The sequence below is a fragment of the Mustelus asterias genome, chromosome 15, assembly GCF_964213995.1.
Source record: "Mustelus asterias chromosome 15, sMusAst1.hap1.1, whole genome shotgun sequence".
Taxonomy (NCBI): domain Eukaryota; kingdom Metazoa; phylum Chordata; class Chondrichthyes; order Carcharhiniformes; family Triakidae; genus Mustelus; species Mustelus asterias.
The window spans coordinates 88,049,712-88,072,232 of NC_135815.1; the positions used below are offsets into that span (position 1 = coordinate 88,049,712).

Here is a 22,521-nt window from a genome sequence, read left to right on the forward strand (position 1 = left end):
TCTGCGTGGGATTCCTCTGGGTGCTCTGGTTTTCTCCCACAGTCCGAAAAAGGTGCTGGTTCGGTGCATTGGCCACGCTAAATTCTCCCTCCATGTACCCGAACAACTGCCGGACTGTGGCGACGAGGGGATTCTCACAGTAACTTCATTACAACGTTAATGTGACACTAATAAATAAACTTCTGTGTCTGGCCCTGGGAAAGAGCTATCCCTGAATCCACTTGCAATCCCAGTTTCAAAATCCCACCTGTCTAGCCTTAGACCCTCTGCTCGTCACAATGTTCTGCAGCTACTGATGTGCTCAATGACACCCTTGCCTCTACCTAAGTTTAAGTTTATATGTTTTAAGTTTATTTATTAGTATCAGAAGTCGGCTTATGTTAACAGTGCAATGAAGTTACTGTGAAAATCCCCTAGTCGCCACACTCCGACGCCTGTTCAGGTACACAGGGCGAATTTAACATGGCCAATGCACCTAACCAGCACATCTTTTGGACTGTGGGAGTAAACCGGAGCACTCGGAGGAAACCCACGCAGACATGGGGAGAACGTGCAAACTCCGCACAGACAGTGACCCGAGCCGGGAATCGAACCCGGGTCCCTGGCGCTGCTAACCACTGTGCCACCATGCCAATGGATGTGGAGAGGATGTTTCCTCTTGTCGGAGAATCTAGAACTAGGGGGTTACTGGTTAAAAATAAAGGGTCACCTATTTAAGGCAGAGATGAGGAGAATTCTTTTCTCTCTGAGGTTCGTAAGTCTCTCTCAGAAGGCAGCGGAAGCAAATGTTTTTAAGGCAGAGGGAGATAGATTCTTGATTAACAAGTGGGTGAAAGGTTATCGGGGGGTGGGCAGGAGTGTGGGGTTTGAGGTTACAATCAGATCAGCTATGATCTTATAGAATGGCGGAACAGGCTTGAGGGGCTGAGTGGCCTACTCCTCCTAATTCATATGTTTGTATGTATTTCAACGGAAAGTAAATGGCAGATGTCATCAAATCTCTCACCTACATTAAAGAGACGGGCAACAAATAAAGAGCGGTTGTGAGCTGTTACTGATCTTTGCTGCATGTCTGTCTGCTCGCTGGGGAACTGTTCTTGACGCACTGATGGGTTCTCATTTCAGATACTTTGTAATCATTGTGTTAAATCAGAGGCAAAGGTGACCAATCAAATTTATCAGTCAATTTAATTTCATCACAGACGCAGAGTTTTTATCTTGGGACCATCACACCATGCGCCTCTTTCTCGCTGTGCTCTATCCACTGCAGATATTTATAGAACGCCTTTGTATGATCTACGCATCGATCAAAAGAGTAAGTGTCAATATTCGCATCTTGCTATTGATTAAAAAAAGCAAAGCATTATGTTGGTTTTCTTAACATATGTGGAACAACTTGTGTCAAAATCACTAAAGCGGGAGTTGGAATTCCCTTCATGTTTATTGTAAAGCTGTCCTGCCCACCTTGAGAAAATCACAGGCATCGTAGAGGGGGAAATGCAGTGGTTGTGGTGTATGTGGCTTTTAGGAAGGTCCTTGACCAGTTGCCACATTGGAGGTTATTAGAGGAGTCCAGCAGGGTATGAAATTAGGCAGAAGAATTCCAAACTGTGTTAAAAATTGGTTTGAAAGCACAAAACAAAGACTGGGGGCGAAGGGCAAATGTTCAGAACAGCTAGTACTGCCTGTCCCACAGAGTTTTCTGAGGCCCTGTCTGTTCACTGCGCATACCAATGTTTTGGGTGTGGGTCGAGAGTTAATGGTGTTGAAGTTTACAGCTAAATGTTGTGTGCAGTTGGTTCTTGAGAAGACCAAAGAAAGTTGCAATGGGACATTGATAAGATGGGGAACTGAGCTGGAAAGGGACAGGTGGAATTCAATATCTGTAAGTGTGACATGGTACATTTTGACAAAGTAAAACAGCAGTTCTTGTACTCTTAATGGAAGTAAGCTTAGTGTTGTGATTTGGGAGCGTTGTTTCACAGGACCTGATAGGTAGCAACTCATTGAATAATCAACTCAATTTCAGCTCATTGAAACTCACAGGATACTGAAAGGCCTGGATAGAGTGGACGTGGGGAAGATGTTTCCATCAGTAGGAGAGACTAGGATCCGAGGGCACAGCCTCAGAATAAAGGGACGACCCTCTGGAACCGAGATGAGGAGGAATTTCTTCAGCCACAGAGTGGTGAATCTGTGGAACTCATTGCTGCAGAAGGCTGTGGAGGCCAGGTCATTGAGTGTCTTTAAGACAGAGATAGATAGGTTCTTGATTAGTAAGGGGATCAAAAGTTACAGGGAAAAGGCGGAAGAATGGAGTTGAGAAACATATCAGCCATGATTGAATGGCAGAGCAGACTCAATGGGCCGAATGGCCTACTTCTGCTCCTATATCTTGCGTCTTATGGTCTATCTCGGGTTATATATTATGTAATTTTTACAGTATAGAGACAGAGGTCATTTTCCGCCCACCTTCGTATAATCCTATCGGCATACCTTTCTGTTTGTTTCTCCCTCGTGTTTATCCAGCTTCCCCTTAAACACATTGTGTTAGTTTCCTAATGGGAGTGGGTTCCACATCCTCCGGGTGCTCCGGTTTCCTCCCACAGTCCAAAGATATGCGGGTTTGGTGGATTGGCCATGCTAAATTGACCCTTAGTGCTAGGGGGACTAGCAGGGTAAATACGTGGGGTTACGGGGATAGGGCCTGGGTAGGATTGTAGCTGGTGCAGACTTGATGGGCCAAATGGCCTCCTTCTGCACTGTAGGGATTCTATTCTATTCTAACCGGACTGGGGGGAGGGGGGTTTGTTTCCCCTGAATTTCCTGTTAGATTTATAAGTGACTATTCTTTATGAATGACCCCCAAGTCCTGGTCTTGCCTGCAAGTGCGTACACTGTTATATATACATTCCACGAACAGTCCAAAGATGTGCGGGTTAGGTTGATTGGCCATGCTAAAATTGCCCCTTAGTGGCCTGAGATGCGTAGATTAGAGGGATTAGTGGGTAAATATGTAGAGATATGGGGTAGGGCTTGGGTGGGATTGTGGTCGGTGCAGACTCGATGGGCCGAATGGCCTCTTTCTGTACTGTAGGGTTTCTATGATTTCTATGATTTTCAGAATTCAGGAAGATCTAAATCTGACCTGTTTTCTAGAGGAGGAAGTGGAACCAAATTGGCAATAATGTAGATATACACAGAAGTTAGAACACAAAAAGAGGCAATAGAGAATTTGAAAACAAGGGTGTGATTTTTAAATCAAGGTGTTGCTTGGCCAGGAGCCAGTTTTGGTCAGTGAGCAGAGGGGTGATAGGGGAATGAGTTGGTGCGAATTAAAACACAGGCAGCAGGGTTTTGGAGGACCTCAGGTTTATGGAGGGTAGAATTTGGGAGACCAGCCAGGAGTGGTACAGCACAGTGGTTAGCACTGCTGCCTCACAGCGCCCAGGAACCCGGGTTCAATTCCGGCCTCGGGTGACTGTGTGGAGTTTGCACGCTCGCCCAATGTCTGCGTGGGTTTCCTCTGGGTGCTCCGGTTTCCTTGTGCGGGTTAGATTGATTGGCCATGCTAAATTACCCCTTAGTGTCAGGGGGATTAGCAGGGTAAATACATGAGGTTATGGGGATAGGGTCTGGGTGGGATTATTGTCGGTGCAGGCTCGATGGGCCGAATTGCCGCCTCCTGCACTGTAGGATTCTGTGATTTTGACAACTGATTTGTTTAAACTGGTCTGCAACTTTATTTTTCTTGCAGATCTTAAATCCCTGTCTTCTGTTTCTTTACAACCTGCTGCTTGTCTCTTTTCCCTCCTCTAGACCCTAGGGCGGCACTGTAGCACAGTGGTTCGCACTGTTGCTTCACAGCGCCAGGGATCCGGGTTCGATTCCTGGCTTGGGTCACTGTCTGTCTGGAGTTTGCACGATCTCCCCGTGTCTGCATGGGTGCTCCGGTTTCCTCCCGCATTCTGAAAGACGTGTTGGTTACGGGTTAAATTCTCCCTCAGTGTACCCGAACAGGCGCCAAACTGTGACGACTAGGGGATTTTCATAGTAACTTAATTGCAGTGTTAATGTAAGCCTACTTGTGACACTAATAAATAAACTTTTACTTTAAAGACTGCCTGCCCTTTAGGAAAAGGGGATTAAGTGCTCACCCCATCCTGACGCACTTCCATTTGCCTAATGGATTTTGAAATGATAGGGTGTGGTATTAAATTCTGTGGGAGCAGAGGGGCCCCATTGCTCGAGTGGTCACTTGTTCTGAACCTTGCCAATTCCTATTGGGAGCTGCAGTGTTGGTGATACAGTCGGCACTTATTTCTCTGTTCTGGGGCTGAGGTAAATGAATCGGGAACTCCCACTCCCCTGTAGGCAGCAACGGAGTAAACCAGACCACCAGCGCTTTCCATCTAAACTCCACAGGGCCTGTGAGACTCACACCCCTACATGAGGCAGTGTTTTAGAAGAGGAAGGTAGATAAATGCAGGCAAGTCCTTTATCCTCATTTACTCATCAAGGGTTAGCAATTCAAAACCTTATTCTTTATCAAACTGAATTAATTGTTTGTGTTATTTGTGAAAATGTCCGTGCTCAAATTGTTAATTTACCCAGCCACTTGTCTGTTAGCATTCACTGATCCTGCCTCAGAGTCACCTGAGACTGGGCCCAATAAAGCTCAGGCAGCTCAGTCCAAATTGCACTGACTCACTTCTCCGTCCTGCATGAATCTGGACGTTTGGAAAAGGGTGCTTGATGGCACTGTTGCCTCAATGGTGGATAAATCCTGAATCAGAATACCAGGATAAGCACTGAAATGAGATTTAAGGTTTGTTTATTAGTCACAGGTAGGCTTACATTAAACTGCAATGAAGGCTGGGGTGGCATGGTGGCACAGTGGTTGGCACTGCTGCTTCACAGTTCCAGGGACCTGGGTTCAATTCCCGGCTTGGGCCACAGTTTGTGCAGAGCCTGAACGTTCTCCCAGTGTCTGCGTGGGTTTCCTCCGGGTGCTCCGGTTTCCTCCCACAGTCTAAAGATGTGTGGGTTAGGTTGATTGGCCATGCTAAATTGCTCCTTGGTTGTCCCAGGATGCATAGGTTAGAGGGATCAGCAGGGTAAATATGTGGGGTTACGGGGATAGGGCCAGGGTGGGATTGTTGTCAATGGAGACTCGATGGGCCGAATGGCGGCCTCCTGCACTGTAGGGTTTCCATGTTTAGGGTACTATGAAAATCCCCTTGTTGCCACACTCTGACGTCTGTTCGGGTACACTGAGGGAGAAATACCAGACAAAATACTGACTTTTCAACTGCTTAGAAGTATTGTGCTGGATTGTCACAGGTATCATTTGACCAAGGGAAATCTTAAAATTTTAATAATGGAAGGGTTTGGAATAAGTCAGTAGGGTTTCTGTCTGTCAGCACTGGGTAATCAGCCCCTTATGCCTTGGTGTCTCTCTCCGTGGCAGCCCTGATATTAGTAAAACACTTGCTTATGCTGATAGGCATTGTCACTCAGCCACACTGTAACAAGGCATTAGTAGGTCACAGAGAGCATGGTTCCCTGTGTGAAAACTAACACAGCCACAGAGAGAGCTTAATTGAAGAGTGCCTTAGTCATTGCACAGCACATGCACTTGAATCTTTGGCTCCTCAAGATCGTTTTCAGCTCAATTAAGCCGTGTGCCAGAGAGGATAACAGATTGTAATCTTCTGACAGAGCTGTTTTATTCTCCTGTGTGTGTGCCTGGCAGAGGGAGATGTGGAGAAATTTGTCACTGTCCAAATGAACCAGTAACAAATGCCCTGTCCATTGTCACACAACCGCTCTCTGGGATCTCGGGCTGCAGATGCTGGTAAATTTAATTGGGTAATATTGTGGTTAGGCTCTCCTCAAATGAGTGCCAAGGAATGTGCCGATGAAATCATGTTGAGGTTGAAGGCGCCTGGTGATTAAAGAACAAAGAACAGTACAGCACAGGAAACAGGCCCTTCGGCCCTCCAAGCCTGTGCCGCTCCTTGGTCCAACTAGACCAATCGTTTGTATCCCTCCATTCCCAGGCTGCTCATGTGACTATCCAGGTAAGTCTTAAACGATGTCAGCGTGCCTGCCTCCACCACCCTACTTGGCAGCGCATTCCAGGCCCCCACCACCCTCTGTGTAAAAAACATCCCTCTGATATCTGAGTTATACTTCGCCCCTCTCAGCTTGAGCCCGTGACCCCTCGTGATTGTCACCTCCGACCTGGGAAAAAGCTTCCCACTGTTCACCCTATCTATACCCTTCATAATCTTGTACACCTCTATTAGATCTCCCCTCATTCTCCGTCTTTCCAAGGAGAACAACCCCAGTCTACCCAATCTCTCCTCATAGCTAAGACCTTCTCTGCACTCTCTCTAACGCCTCCACGTCCTTCTGGTAGTGCGGCGACCAGAACTGGACGCAGTACTCCAAATGTGGCCTAACCAGCGTTCTGTACAGCTGCATCATCAGACTCCAGCTTTTATACTGATTCTGATTTTTTTTTTCTCTCTCTTTTGTAACCATTAGTTTATGGAGAGCTGTGGAAGACGGGAATGTTTGAACGGATGACTATTCAGATAGACGAAGATGAACATAGTATTGAAATGCATCTGCCTTACACAGCTAAAACCATGGAGAGGTAAGTCATCCAACCGCTGTACGTCAAGATATGTAGAGTAAACCAACTTTGAAACCTTGCTCTTGTGTACCCGTTGGTTGAAATGTCGCAAAGCGTTATTAGCTGGGAAACGAGATGTTGTACAGATAATGTGTCACTTTCCTGCAGAGCTGAATGGATAACTCAGCATCATCTTGTGCCATACTCTGCATGTTTGGTGTACTACACGACTCTATGTAAAGTCAGATTGCACTTACTTTATATCTTGCTTCAATAAGAACATAGAACAGTACAGCGCAGTACAGCCCTTCGGCCCTCGATGTTGCGCCGACCAGTGAAACCAATCTAAAGCCCATCTAACCTACACTATTCCAATATCATCCATATGTTTATCCAATGACCATTTAAATGCCCTTAAGTCAGTAATTTCCTGCTCCTGGCCTGGTCCCTGCATTTCATAATCTCTCCTGACCGCCACTGCTGTGTGAAAACCCATCTGCCTTTCCCATATAAATGGTCTGGCAAAAGCCCAATCTCCTCATGGCTGATCTGATTGTGGCCTCAACTCCACTTTTCTGTCTACCCCCTATATCCTTTGAGTCTCTTGTCAATCGAGATGCTGTCTAATTCAGCCTGAAAAATATGTACCGTGACCCTGCCCCCACTGCCCTCTGACTCATAAGAAACAAACTCTCCTCATCTCTGTCTTAAATGGGACACCACTTATCTTTAAGCTGTGCCCCATATTTCCAGTCGCCCTCGTAAAGGGGAAACATCCGCTCACATCCACCTTGTCAAGCCTACTACAGCTCTAATAAGTTTCAGTTATATCACCTGTCATGCTTCTAAACTCCACTTCTGGCGGTCGATCCCTTTCAAATGATGAACTGAAAACCGGGGCTGTTTTGGAAGGCGATAAACTGGGAGTAAGTGTTTCCTTTCCTCTCAGCACCCTGTGATTTTGCAATCATCGAATCCCGAAGAGCTTTGAACCGGCACTAATACTTCCTTTACAGAGCAGCTGCAAATGCTAGTTGAGTCTTGAGAATTTAGTATGTCCAATTGGACTGACCTTTTTAACCGTTTAAGCCAACTGGAGCTTGCTGACTTGGAGCAAGCAGTGTGTTATTAGCACTTGCAATAATAAACACCATTTGTGCTAAAACAATGGGGTGATAGGTCAGCCACGATGTGGAGATGCCGGCGTTGGACTGGGGTAAACACAGTAAGAGTTTTAACAACACCAGGTTATTTGGTAACAAATGCCATTAGCTTTCGGAGCGCTGCTCCTTCGTCAGATGGAGTGGATATCTGCTCTCAAACAGGGCATACAGAGACATAAAATCAAGTGACAGAATACTGATTAGAATGCGAATCTCTACAACCAACCAGGTCTTAAAGATACAGACAATGTGAGTGGAGGGAGCGTTAAGCACAGGTTAAAGAGATGTGTATTGTCTCCAGACAGGACAGCCAGTGAGATTCAGCTTGCCTCCTGGACTTGCAGAATCTCAGTGGCTGTCCTGTCTGGAGACAATACACATCTCTTTAACCTGTGCTTAATGCTCCCTCCACTCACGTTGTCTGTAGCTTTAAGACCTGGTTGGCTGTAGAGATTCGCATTCTAATCAGTATTCTGTCACTTGATTTTGTGTCTCTGTATACCCTGTTTGAGAGCAGATATCCACTCCATCTGACGAAGGAGCAGCGCTCTGAAAGCTAATGGTATTTGCTACCAAATAAACCTGTTGGACTTTGACCTGGTGTTGTTAAAACTCTTACTGAGATAGGTCAGGACATTGTTCTGATGTCCTGCTACGAAGTTCCCTTTGAAACATTTGCTTCAGTCAAGTCACATGAGCATTCAGCGTTTGTTAAACTGGAGAGCGTACAGCTGTGGTCCAAGTGCTCTTGACATTTATTTTTCGAGGACTTGAATCTTCCTCCCTGTTTAAAACGTAGCAGATTTTATGTTCACGCTGTCAGATCAGACCTTCCATTAAATTACCGGCTTTTCAACCTAGCAACTGCACAGCATAGAAAATTGAGGCTTTGGATATTCTCCGCAGGTACGTGGGTGTGAAAGGCCTGGATAGAGTAGACGTGGGGAAGATGTCCCCATTAGTAGGAGAGGCACGGTGGCACAGTAGTTAGCACTGCTGCCTCACAGCTCCAGGGACCTGGGTTCGATTCCCAGCTCGGGTCACTCTGTGTGGAGTCTGTGCGTTCTCCCCATGTCTGCGTGGGTTTCCTCCGGGTGCTCCGGTTTCCTCCCACGGTCCAAAGATGTGCCAGTTAGGTTGATTGGCCATGCTGAATTGCCCCTTAGTGTCCCGGGATGCGTAGGTTAGAGGGATTAGCGGGGTAAATATGTGGGGTTACGGGGATAGGGCCTGGGTGGGATTGTTGTCGATGCAGACTCGAGGGGCTGAATGGCCTCCTTCGGCACTGTAGGGATTCTATGTGAGACTAGGATCCGAGGGCACAGCTTCAAAGTAAAAGGACGACCGTTTAGAACAGAGATGAAGAGAAATTTCTTCAGCCAGTGGGTGATAAACCTATGGAATTCATTGCCACAGAAGGCTGTGGAGACCAGGGGTGGAATCTTTCTGACCCTCCCACCATGGGAATCTTAGCGGGCGGGACAGGACCATGCAAAGATCTGTTGATATCGGGCAGGATTTTCCGATCTTGGGGCAAGTGTGGCTGGAAAATCCTGCCCCAGGTCATCAAATGTATTTAAGATAGACATAGGTTCTTGATTGCTAAGGGAATCAAAGGTTATGGGGAAAAGGCGGGAGAATGGAACTGAGAAACATATCAGCCATGATCGAATGGAGCCAACTTGATGGGCCAAATGGCCTAATACTGCTCCTATCTTATGGGCCTACGATTAAAATGTTCTGCACAAGCACAGCGATGACCATTTTGGTGTCAATACTGGGGATGGAATTTGGGATTATAGTGTAAAAATGGGTCCCTTTATCCATCTACACAATTAGAAAAGGTCCTTTTTTCCCCCTCAAGTCACTTCTTCCACAAGAAATAAGCCCCACCACATTCCTTTAATCTCTCGAGGAGAAACTCTTCCACACATCTCCGTCTCTATAGATGGTCGAACATGACTCTCTCATTCAGTTCGGGCCTTTTGGATGTTGACCCGTGGCACTTCCTTGATCACAGTAGCATGTGTCATGGATTGTCCAATCAACCGTTGTAGCCTTCAGTTACAAGATGGAGACAAAAGAGACATGCAGCATAAATTGTTGCGCTCTTTGAAATTTGGCATTCTTGTATCTACCATGATGAATGCAAGACACAAAGCTTTGACAGCATGTCTTTTCGCAGCAATACTCAGCTTCTGTACTACCAAGCAAGTATTTATATAAATTTTGGCCAGCACTGCAGAATAAGCTCCCCTGCTTTTAGAAATAGTTTCTTTGGAATCTTTGACACCCGCTTGAGAGGGCTGATGGAGCCTCAGTTTAATGTTTTGCAAGTAGACAGCACCTCAGACAGTGCAACTTTTCCTCGGTGGTGCACTGAAGTGACAAACTATATTATGCACTCGAGTCCCTGGGTTGGAATTTGAATGTACCACCTCCTGACTCAAGTGCTACCAAATGAGCCACGGCTGGTGAAAGACAGATGCAGGAGAGTAATCCACTGACAGTTTAGACTCCATTTTAAAATGTTAAGAAGATATTTTTTCACTTCTAATAATTGTTTCCTTTCGCTTTTTTTTTGAATTGACTTGTTTTTTTAACCAGCCAAAAAGATGAGTTAACCATTGTTCCTGTCTTGGTTGGAGCCCTGAGCGATTCTAAAGAGCAGATGTATGGGGAACTCTTCAGTAAATACCTAGCGGATCCTCTAAACCTCTTTGTGATTTCGTCAGATTTCTGTCACTGGGGTACGTACCAATTTAAATCACGATGTGCTGTGGGAGGGGATCTGAGAAAGGCTGCCACCTTTGTGTAATTCTGTTACGTATTGTGCTCTCCTATTTACACAATCCTCTTTTAAACCACAGGAACCAAATCCATTAAGAAGGTAAATGCGCAAAGGTTCTTGAGTCCAGGATTTGGGGCCTGAGAGAGACAGGGTTCAATTTTGATGCCAAGTGCAATTAGACTCCAGAAACTTTATGCTACCACTCCATATTGCTGTTTATATATATATATATATAGATAATATATTATTAATGTTTAGCCTTCAGTGTGAAATGTGTGGCTCTGTTGTTGAAGAACACTTCAGATAGAAACAAAGCATTACCACATCCTACCTGCTTACTCACATAGAAACATTATATGGCATTTTAGCCAGTAATAAATGAATAAGTGGGCAGCATGACAGCACAGTGGTTAGCACTGCTGCCTCACAGCTCCAGGGACCCAGATTCGATTCCCAGCTTGGGTCACGGTCTGTGTGGAGTTTGCACGTTCTCCCCGTGTCTGCGTGGATTTCCTCCAGATGCTCCGGTTTCCTCCCACATTCTGAAAGACGTGCTGGTTAGGGTGCATTGACCCGAACAGGCGCCGGACTGTGGCGACTAGGGGAATTTCACAGTAACTTCATTGCAGTGTTAATGTAAGCCTTACTTGTGACTAATAAATAAACTTTTACTTTGAATATATGTCGATAATCTATCTTACATTAACAACTGGGTCAGTATTATAGTTCTACAAAAGAAATGTACCTCGTGCATGGAAAAAGTATTTTGTTTATTTTAGCCTGTGCTGTTTAGAAATGTTGAGGGCAATTTATTATCTTTGTGAAGAGACATTCCGATATCTTTAACAATGTTCCGTATCCCATCTTGGTTCTCCTGTAGGGAGCGGTAACATTTATCGAGCACACCAGGTTGGTAGGGAGTGGGATAGCTTGATCTTGGTTTCAGATGAAGGTCGGCACAACATCGTGGGCCGAAGGGCCTGTTCTGTGCTGTACTGTTCTATGTTCTATGTTCTATGTTCTATGAGATGTCCCAACACCCAGTAATTAACTGACAGAACTATGCCACTAAATTTCATGTTTTTTTATACGAAGACAATCTTTATTGTGTGTATCTATAATAAGAAAATTAAAGAAAGCAAGCGGCAGCACAGTGGGTTAGCACTGCTGCCTCACAGCGTCAAGGACCCGGGTTCGATTCCCGGCTTGGGTCACTGTCTGTGCAGAGTCTGCACGTTCTCCCTGTTGCTGCGTGGGTTTCCTCCGGGTGCTCCAGTTTCCTCCCACAGTTCGAATGATGTGCTGGTTAGGTGCATTGGCCATTCTCCTTCAGTGTACCCGAACGGGTGCCGGAGTGTGGCGACTAGGGGAATTTCACAGTCACTTCATTGCAGTGTTAATGTAAGCCTATTTGTGACTCTAATAACAAAACTGAAAAATAAACTTGAACTATTAACATCACATGATGGTTCATAAATATGTATGCTATGAAGTCAATTTACTGAAACCTCCTTGGACGCACGCCCCCCTCAAACACGCACACACGTTTTCCCTTATCTTATGAAATCCTGAGGTTCATTCAATTTTCCTGGAACCAATCCACAGCCCTGCGGAAGTCACTTTGATTTCTTCTTAGTGTTCTAACTGTTCTCAGAGGTCCAAAATTTAATGGGGATCCTTCCACTAGCTTTTGAATGGTTCTCCAATTTTCTTCCATGACTCTGTGCTCTTTAGTTCAATGGGCCTCACTGCCTTCTTGCGCAGTGATTTAAATATCAGGAACAGCACAGTGGTTCGCACTGCCACCTCGCAGTGCCAGGGACCTGGGTTCAATTCCGGCCTGGGTCACTGTCTGTGTAGAGTTTACACATTCTCCCTGTGTCTGCGTGGGGTTTCCTCTGGGTGCTCCGGTTTCCTCCCACAGTCTAAAAATGTGCGGGTTAGGTTGATTGGTCATGCTAAACTGTCCCTTGGTATCAGGAGGATTAGGAGGGTAAATACATAGGGTTACGGGGATAGGACCTGCGTAGGATTGTCGTCAGTGCAGGCTCGATGGGCCAAATGGCCTCCTTCTGTACTGTAACGATTCTGCCATTCTGGTTCCTAATAGTTCTCTGTGCTCCCACAGTCTCTGTACAGCTGCTGGTCATACAGCTGATTCCCAGCTCCCGGCAAATGCTTTCTATTTCCTGTTCCAAGCTGACTGACAGCTAGCTGTCACAAGCCGAGCTGCCTTTCACTGTGACAACTGTTGTAGATGTCTTCCTCTAACTTTAAGCTAGGCAAATCTTCCAGCTTTGTTTCCCCTCACATGAACCCCAAGTCTCCAAACTGAGCTCGAGCTCCCACCCACATTCTACGTGGTGATCGATAAAGTTAATATTATCTCTGCTTAAGGTGCAGGCCTGACTAACATTTATCTCCTTTTACTCCCTTGACTTGGTGAGCTGCAACCTACACAAGACCAAATCTGCAACTGCCTCTTAAATTAGCTAATTTAAACAAAACAACCTTCTAACCTCCACAGCCATTCTCCATGACAATGTGAAGTGCTTTGGGAGATCCCAAACACAAATGTAAATCGACTATATTACCTTCAACACAACTCTTTGATGCTGTAACCCACATGAATAAATTACATCTGTAGAGTAATAGAGATTTAGAGGATGGAAACAGGCCCTTCAACCCAACTTGTCCATGCCCCCCTTATTTTTTTAAAACATCAGACTAGTCCCAATTGCCCACGTTTGGCCCATATCCCTCTATACCCATCTTACCCATGTAACTGTCTAAATGCTTTTTAAAAGACAAAATTGTACCCGCCTCTACTACTGCCCCTGACAGCTCGTTTCAGACACTCGCCACCCTCTGTGTGAAAAATTGCCCCTCCCCTCTCACCGTAAATCTATGCCCTCTAGTTTTAGTCTCCCCTACCTTTGGGAAAAGATTATGACTATCTAGCTGATCTATACCCCTCATTATGTTATAGACCTCTCTAAGATCACCCCTTCCCCTCCTATGCTCCAGGGAAAAATGTCCCAGTCCATCCAGCCTCTCCTTATAACTCAAACCATCAAGTTCCGGTAGCATCCTAGTAAATCTTTTCTACACTCTTTCCAGTTTAATAATATCCTTTCTGTAATATGGTGACCAGAACTGTACACAGTGTTCCAAGTGATTGCCCACGCTCTGGATTCACTGGGCCCATTACAAAACACCCACATTTACAAATTGTCTCGAGCTTCTTTTCATCTGGGAATGACATAAATAATTTAAATATTTTATTCAGACAAGGGCAGACTTTCTGGCTCCGTTGCAAGCTTGGACTTGGCTTATTCTTTGCTCAAGCTTTTTTTTAGTACCAGGCCCAGCCTTGTAAGATAAACACAGGGTAAGTGAACTTCGGTTAAAGGCAAAATACTGCGGATGCTGGAATCTAACCAGAAAACAGAAAATGCTGGAAAAACCTGGCAGGTCTGACAGCGTCTGCGGATATTCCCTCCCCACAGATGCTGTCAGACCTGCTGCGTTTTTCCAGCATTTTCTGTTTTTTTTTAAGTGAACCTAGGCTTCTTTGATTTGCCTTTACTTTAGGTTTTACTTATCAGTTTCTTAACCAGCCTTTTCCCTAATCTCCAACCTGAAAGTAATAACTAAAATGTTGGTATGAGCCATGAAATTGGGTGACTATGATCCCATTAGTAGATGTTAAAATTCTCAACCCCCAACAATCTGTCAAACCATCTATGGTTTCACTGCCTGTCTCTGACATTTAATATAAGGGTATAATGGGATGCTGTTGGAGTTTGCAGCACAAAGCTTTCATTGTCAGTGACAGACTGGTGAGCCCCCTTTCTTTCTGTCTAAAGTATTTTATCTTTGTAGTCCCAGCTCTTGCCAATCCACCGGCCAGGATTCCTCCGCCGGGCAAAGACGGACTCCCAAGTCGAGGAGGCTGGTCTTGCTCCAGGTGAAAGGCCTGAGCTCCTCTGGGATGGGGAGGGAGTCCATCTGCCAAAGACCGATCAGGAGTCCGGATACTTGGCCCAGTTGATCCTGGCAGAGGATGCGGCAGGGTACACGGCCCGGCACTCGCGCATCCTCCATAGGTCAGCCGGGTCCGTGAACACGAGAAGCACGTCATCAGCGTAAGCTGTGAGCCGCAGAGATAGAAAGGTCAAGGGTTGCCTTTTTTGCCTCTGGGGCCCAAGTTTGAATCTAGCCCACGCTCGGGAATGAGTTTGGCTGGTCTCAACCCAGTTCTTGACAGCGTGCAACCAACGGGAATTGGCAGTCTCACTCAAGGAGCCATAAGGATGCGGGGAATGGGACAATGCCGCACTTGGGCAGTAGAGAGCATTCCTCTCAGTTTAGGGAAGGAGCTGTATTTGATATCTGACCTGGGAGTGCTTGATGCAGTGGAAAGAGTTCCATTATGCACATAATATTATTATCAAAGGTTTATTAAATCCATCGTGGCCAAGGGCCAAATTGAGGTAGGTTTTTACAATCAGTAACTCCAAGTAAGATATAAAAATGCATAACAGAGTACAATAACATATTGATCGTTAGAGTACTTGCATCATCAGGGTTCAAACTTTAATAGTCATTAAAATTTGTTCATTAGGCGGATGAGATATTCTGAAATCTTGTTTTTCACATCCTCATTCAGCTGTTTTGAGTTCAGTGGCTGGTAGCCACTGAGAGATCTGTCCACAGGTAACAAATGGTGAAGTCTGGAGTCCAGCAGCAATCTCATGAAAGAACGGCAGAGTTTGATTATGTCTATTGAGGGTCACCAGACCGCAGTCATGTCAGGCGTCTGAATAACTGTGATGATTAGGACCAAGAGTGTCTTTGCAAGCCCTTTCCTAACCCTTTCAGTGGCTTTACAATGTTGCATTCTGATTCCACTCGACCGCACAGGTATTCCAGGCCAGGGCAAATAATGGACTTACTGAGAGCCACATCTACAAAGGGAGGTGATGACCTTAGTGGTATTATCGCTAGACTATTAATCCAGAAACTCAGCTAATCTTAGAAACCCTACAGCACAGAAAGAGGCCATTCGGCCCATCGAGTCTGCACCGACCACAATCTCACCCAGGCCCTGCCCCCATATCCCTACATATTTTACCCACTAATCCCTCTAACCTACGCATCCCAGGACACCAAGGGCAATTTTAGCATGGCCAATCCACCTAACCCGCACATCTTTGGACTGTGGGAGGAAACCGGAGCACCCGGAGGAAACCCACGCAGACACCAGGAGAATGTGCAAACTCCACACAGACAGTGACCCAAGCCGGGAATCGAACCCAGGTCCCTGGAGCTGTGAAGCAGCAGTGCTAACCACTGTGCTACCATGCCGCCTGTTCTGGGAGACCCGGGTTCGAATCCCGCCACGGCAGATGGTGGAATTTGAATTCAATTTTAAAAAATCTGGAATTAAGAATCGACTGATGACCATGAAACCATTGTCGGAAAAATCCATCTGGTTCACTAATGTCCTTTAGGGAAGGAAATCTGCCGTCCTTACCTGGTCTGGCCTACATGTGACTCCAGAGCCACAGCAATGTGGTTGACTCTCAACTGCCCTTCTGAAATGGCCTAGCAAACCATTCAGTTTCAAGGGCAACTAGGGATGGGCAATAAGTGCTGGCCCAGCCAGCGATGCCCATGTCCCACAAATGAATTTTTTTTTAAATGGGTGAGCGGTTCAGTCAGCAAGAGGACCACCTCACTATTGGGAGAACCATGGGCGTGCACAGCAGGAGGCCATTCAGTCCATCCGACTGCAGAATACTTGTGTGATTAAGGGTGTCGTGTTTGTCGCTGGGCTTACAGCCTGCTGGATGACCTCTGCCTCAGATTTCTGATGCTTGTTCTTTTTCAGGGCAGCGATTTCGATACACGCATTACGACGAGAGTCAAGGGGAGATCTACAGATCGATTCAGCACTTGGACAAAATGGTATGGCACGTGATAGGTTGTTTTCTGAGGGAGGAGTCCCTTTGCTGTGTTCCCTGTGTGCAGTTTTGTCCCAGCATTGCCATTTGTAACTGATTACCCACAATTAACTGCATCCTAAAATGCCTAAAGCACTTCTGCTGCTGCTGTTGAGCCAGCATAGATTGTACAGCACAGAAATAGGTCGTTAGGCTCAACTGACCAATGGCAATGTTCATGCTCCATACTAGTCTCCCACCCTCCTATCATCTAATCCTGTCAGCACATTGTTCTAATCCTTTCTCCCTCGTGTGTTTATTTAGTTTCTGCTTCGATGCTTCAACGGTAGCAAGTTCTACCTTCCGGCCACACTCTGGGTAAAGATACTCCTCGTGATTTCTTTGTTGGAATTGTGAATGACTATCTGCTGTTTATTGGGCCGAATTCTGGTCCCTTCTCAAGTCTTCTTTATGTCCACTCTATCAAAGCTCCTTCAAACCTGCCATCGGGTATCTTTGTTACATTGGTAGAAGCTTAAAATACCTGGTGGACTTGTGAAACACAAGTGATTTCCACGGGCTGCTTTGTTCTCCAGTTTCATGACCAACTTGACCTAAACCTTAATAAAGGCTGAATGCATTTGCCCTTGTAACTGTTTGAAGCTGAAAAATGGTTTGTCCTCTTTGTGTTTGCATCAATATTACTTCTATCTGTAAGACAGACGAACATGCAGAGACCTATTGCTTGGGTGACCCCGCCCTGTCTTGACAAGCTGTTCAGAATTTCTTGGCTACAAGCAAAAGGGCGGTACGGTGGCACAGTGGTTAGCACTGTTGCCTCACAGCACCAGGGACCTGGGTTCAATTCCCAGCTTGGGTCATGGTCTGTGTGGAGTTTGCACATTCTCCCCGTGTCTGTGTGGGTTTCCTCCGGGTGCTCTGGTTTCCTTCCACACTCCAAAGATGTGCAGGTTAGGTGGATTGGCCATGCTAAATTGCCCCTTGGTGTCAGGGGGACTAGCTAGGGTAAATGCCTGGGGTTATGGGGATAGGGCCTAGGTGGGATTGTGGTCGGTGCAGGCTCGATGGGCTGAATGGCCTCCTTCTGCACGGTAGGATTCTATGATTCAAACCTTGAATCATAAAGCTGCATGTACGTCAGATACTTTATTTATTTGCCTTGGTCCCTAATCTCTGGAATTCCTGCCCTGTGCTCTCTACCTCTGTCTCTTCCTTTCAGCCACTTCTTAACCAAACTTTTGGACATCTGTCTAACATCTCTGCGCGAATCAGTATCAAACAGTGATACGTTCTTACAAAGCGCTTCGGGATGTATTACTGTTTTATATTATCTCTCTCTTTTTTGAATTTGTTCACGGGATGTGGACATCACTGGCTAGACCAGCATTTATTGCCCATCCCCAATTATCCTTGAGAAGGTGGGAGTATGCTGCCTTCTTGAACCGCTGCAGTCCATGTGGGGGGCGTAGATACACCCATAGTGCTGTAAGGGAGGGAGTTCCAGGATTTTGACCCAGTGACAGTGAAAGAATGGCAATAGTTCCAAGTCAGGATGGTGTGTTTCTTGGATGGGATCTTGCCGGTTGCTATTTTCCCCTTCATTTGCTGCCCTTGTCCTTCTAGCTGGTAAAGATTACAGGTCTGGATGGTGCTATTGAAGGAGTTTTGGTGAGTTGCTGCATGGGTTCCAAGTCTTCTTCTTGTGGAGGGGGGGGGGGGGGGGGTGGTGGTGTTGATGGGCAAAGGGAGCGGGGGTTACTTCAGTAACTCAGTGACATCTAAATGACAATGTTATGGGCTGATTCTCTTGTGTCACACTGGAACTCTGATTTCTAACCGAGTGTTTCTAAACTCCACTTCTGAAAAAATGCACCTTAGAAATCTTCTCCCAAACAATACGTTCTCTTGGATGCCTTTACCAAGCATCCACTTCCAGGATTTCAGTCTGTCCTTTCAGTATTCCCCTGCATTAGATTGCCATGTATATTCAAGCTTCCACACCATCTCAGGTACCTGGCCATGTCAACGGAACACTACTGCTTCACAGCCTGTATTAAGATGTCACCAAACCTTTGATTTACTTCAGATGCCCAGTTTCTCACCTCGGATCTGGTTCGTGCAGCTGTCTCTCTAACTCAGAGCATTTTCTCTGTGTTTTACTTTAACTTTACCCAACAGGACCCTGTTCAACTTCTTGTTCTTTGTTCCTTTAGCTCCCCCGCCCCCCCCAACTCCCCGGTTTCATAAACTTTCCTTTGGGAAGTTTGCTCCCTTGTGCTGTCCAGCTTCTCCCGTGTCCAGCTTAAAACTCACTTGAAAGTTCTTTCTGTCCTAGGTTGCTAAGCAACACCTAGTTTTCCTTTAAACCCTGTTTGCTTTCCTGTCATAAACATTCATTACCATACAGGCATAGTTTAAAGTGACCAAAACCCACAGAGGTGCAGGCACCTTTGCTTAACATGAAGCTAACTAAGGTTTTGACTCATTCTTGTACAGAAACACAAAATTAAACTTACTGAAAGTTGTACCTTGTTTCTAATACCCACAAATATAGATTACTGAAACCTACCTCTGTTTCCTGACAGAGTAGACACCGATTTAAAGTAATTGGTAAAAAAAGCAACAGTGATACGAGGTACCTTTTAGGTAGCGAGTGGTTAGGGTCTTGAATACGCTGCCTGAGAGCGGTGGAGGTAGATTCAATTGAAACATTCAGAAGGGAATTAGACTCTTATCTGAAAAGGAAGGATGTGCAGGGTCACAGGGAGAAGGCAGGGGACTGGGACGAGGCTCATTCAGGGAGCTGGTGCAGACACAATGGGCCAAATGGCCTCTTTCTGTGCTGTAACTATTCTGTGATTTGCTGAAACAGTATTATGTTCAGTACATTTAGCTCACTGAACTTCTTGAGCTTTTCTCAGGCCTGGATGGCTGATGAAACTCGGCTTTGGCCGAACAGAACTGAAGCAACCGGAGGAAACGCTGATGGGGAATCCTAGAAATTTACAGTACAGAAGGCCATTCAGCCCATCACATTCATACCTGAAAATCAATGAGGGAGTTATATGTTTTGATGAGCAATTTAATTTCGATGTGGAGATGCCGGCGTTGGACTGGGGTAAACACAGTAAGAAGTTTAACAACACCAGGTTAAAGTCCAACAGGTTTATTTGGTAGCAAAAGCCACACAAGCTTTCGGAGCTGCAAGCCCCTTCTTCAGGTGAGTGGGAATTCTGTTCACAAACAGAGCATATAAAGACACAAACTCAATTTACATGAATAATGGTTGGAATGCGAATACTTACAACTAATCAAGTCTTTAAGAAACAAAACAGCATGAGTGGAGAAAGCATCAAGACAGGCTAAAAAGATGTGTATTGTCTCCAGACAAGACAGCCAGTGAAACTCTGTGGGGGTTACAAATAGTGGGACATGAACCCAATATCCCGGTTGAGGCCGTCCTCGTGTGTGCGGAACTTGGCTATCAGTTTCTGCTCAGCGACCCTGCGCCATCGTGTGTCGTGAAGGCCGCCTTGGAGAACGCTTACCCGAATATCAGAGGCCGAATGCCTGTGACCGCTGAAGTGCTCCCCAACAGGAAGCACTTGGGGAGCACTTCAGCGGTCACGGGCATTCGGCCTCTGATATTCGGGTAAGCGTTCTCCAAGGCGGCCTTCACGACACACGATGGCGCAGAGTCGCTGAGCAGAAACTGATAGCCAAGTTCCGCACACACGAGGACGGCCTCAACCGGGATATTGGGTTCATGGCACACTATTTGTAACCCCCACAGAGTTTCACTGGCTGTCTTGTCTGGAGACAATACACATCTTTTTAGCCTGTCTTGATGCTCTCTCCACTCATGCTGTTTTGTTTCTTAAAGACTTGATTAGTTGTAAGTATTCGCATTCCAACCATTATTCATGTAAATTGAGTTTGTGTCTTTATATGCTCTGTTTGTGAACAGAATTCCCACTCACCTGAAGAAGGGGCTTGCAGCTCCGAAAGCTTGTGTGGCTTTTGCTACCAAATAAACCTGTTGGACTTTAACCTGGTGTTGTTAAACTTCTTACTCAATTTAATTTCAGCAGGCCCTTAATGAATGTTGATGATTATGTTATAGGTTTTTAGATTGCTTGGACTGCCTACCTAGGGGATTCTCACAGTAACTTCATTACAGTGTTAATGTAAGCTTACTTGTGACACTAATGAGAAATAAAACTATCAAACTGCATTCCATGCAATTTCAAGGGGTGCATTGATTGATGACACAGGGAAAGAACAGTAGTTGGAGCAGCAGACGAAAGACACAGAGATGGGTTAAGAGTTGGAACGCTTAGACTACTTTTTCATAAAAAGCAATCCATCTTCCCTCTGCTGGGACCATTTTGTGTAACTGGAAATAGCCAGAAGTGCAATGGCATTTGTATTTAAGGATTTAGTTTGTTAGTCGGGATAGCATCAATCATTGAATCTTGGATAGAACTTGTGTATGCGCACAAACTGACCTTTCACACATGGTCCCCAAAGATTGATAATGTAGCCTGAATATGGGACAGATTTGCAGTGAGCCGCAGAATGGATCAAAATACAGTCTACCACTTAATCTGTTTTGTTTCAGGGTATGGATATTATAGAGCAACTAGACGCTGTGTCATTTAACAACTATTTAAAGAAATACCACAATACTATCTGTGGTCGCCATCCGATTGGGGTTCTTCTCAATGTAAGTTGGAATGACTCTCTCTTGCTGTCTTTGGTCTCTGTCTCTCTAATGTAGTTTTGCTAGTTGCTGTTAAATGTATCCCTTTATTGAAACTTGCCCTTTATTGTAGTTACGTGGATCAGAGATGCCTAACATTTTATAGCGGGGAGTCAAATAGATGTGCTACAGGGAGAACAATTCAAAATACACTGTTTTGGGTCAGGGAAAAGTCCTGATATTTCATTTCATATTTCAAGTCTCATCTAAAAATGAAATACATATATTGGGGCTCAGTATAGTCTATTGACATGCTGAGAATGTGTCGCTTACAGCTGTACACACATTCAAAAGCAATTAGCGAGGAATTAGGGAGCCAAAGCTTTTAACTATCCCAGTTTCCTAACTGCAGCACGGTGGCACAGTGGTTAGCACTGCTACCTCACAGCGCCAGGGACCCGGGTACGATTCCCGGCTTGGGTCACTGTCTGTGAGGAGTTTGCATGTTCTCCCCGTGTCTGCGTGGGTTTCCTCCCACAGTCTGAAAGACGTGCTGGTTAGGTGCATTGGCTATGCTAAATTCTCCCTCAGTGTATCCGAACAGGTGTCGGAGTGTGGCGACTAGGGGATTGTCACAGTAGCTTCATTGCAGTGTTAATGTAAGCCTACTTGTGACACTGATAAATAAACTAAGCTTCAAGTTTGCTATCAGACCTGCCACCTTTATCATTGCAAGCAGCAGCAAAGACTGGTCACATCAGATGCCACTTTACAATAAAAGTGGGTGAGTTACACTGCAGCTCCCATAGTCTGAATCCCTTTCCTTTCTGACAATTAGAAGCGTTCCAAATCTTTACAGAGTTTGAGGGTGTTCACAACACCCTGTTTGCTTTTCCCCATTGACATTCAAAAAAGAAAAGCAAGTATGCGTGAGGAAAAATAAAACCACAGCACAACTCCAAATTGGACCGCCCCTGCCATGAATCTGAAAAGTGAGCTCCTGTACCTGAGAAAAATAGTCCTCGTACAAGACACATGCATAAAATGGGGTGGCACAGTGGTTGGCACTGGTGCCTCCCAGCGCCAGGGGGCCAGGGATCTGGGTTCGATTCCAGCCTTGGGTCATTGTCTGTGTGGAGTTAGCACGTTCTCCCATGTCTGCGTGGGTTTCCTCCGGGTGCTCCAGTTTCCACCCCCAGTCCAAAGGTGAGCAGGTTAGGTGGATTGGCCACGCTAAATTGCCCCTTAATGTC

At 45.7% G+C, this 22,521-nt stretch overlaps 1 protein-coding gene across 1 annotated transcript in view; it reads left to right on the top strand.

Annotated features, from left to right (window-relative positions):
• Positions 1-22,521, top strand: part of memo1 (mediator of cell motility 1) — a 44,462-nt gene that overhangs the window by 20,863 nt on the left and 1,078 nt on the right. The window contains exons 4-8 of the mRNA XM_078230293.1: positions 1,203-1,315; positions 6,553-6,664; positions 10,414-10,556; positions 16,494-16,570; positions 21,188-21,292. Coding sequence (XP_078086419.1) covers positions 1,203-1,315; positions 6,553-6,664; positions 10,414-10,556; positions 16,494-16,570; positions 21,188-21,292 — 550 coding nt within the window. The remainder of the gene's footprint in view (positions 1-1,202; positions 1,316-6,552; positions 6,665-10,413; positions 10,557-16,493; positions 16,571-21,187; positions 21,293-22,521) is intronic.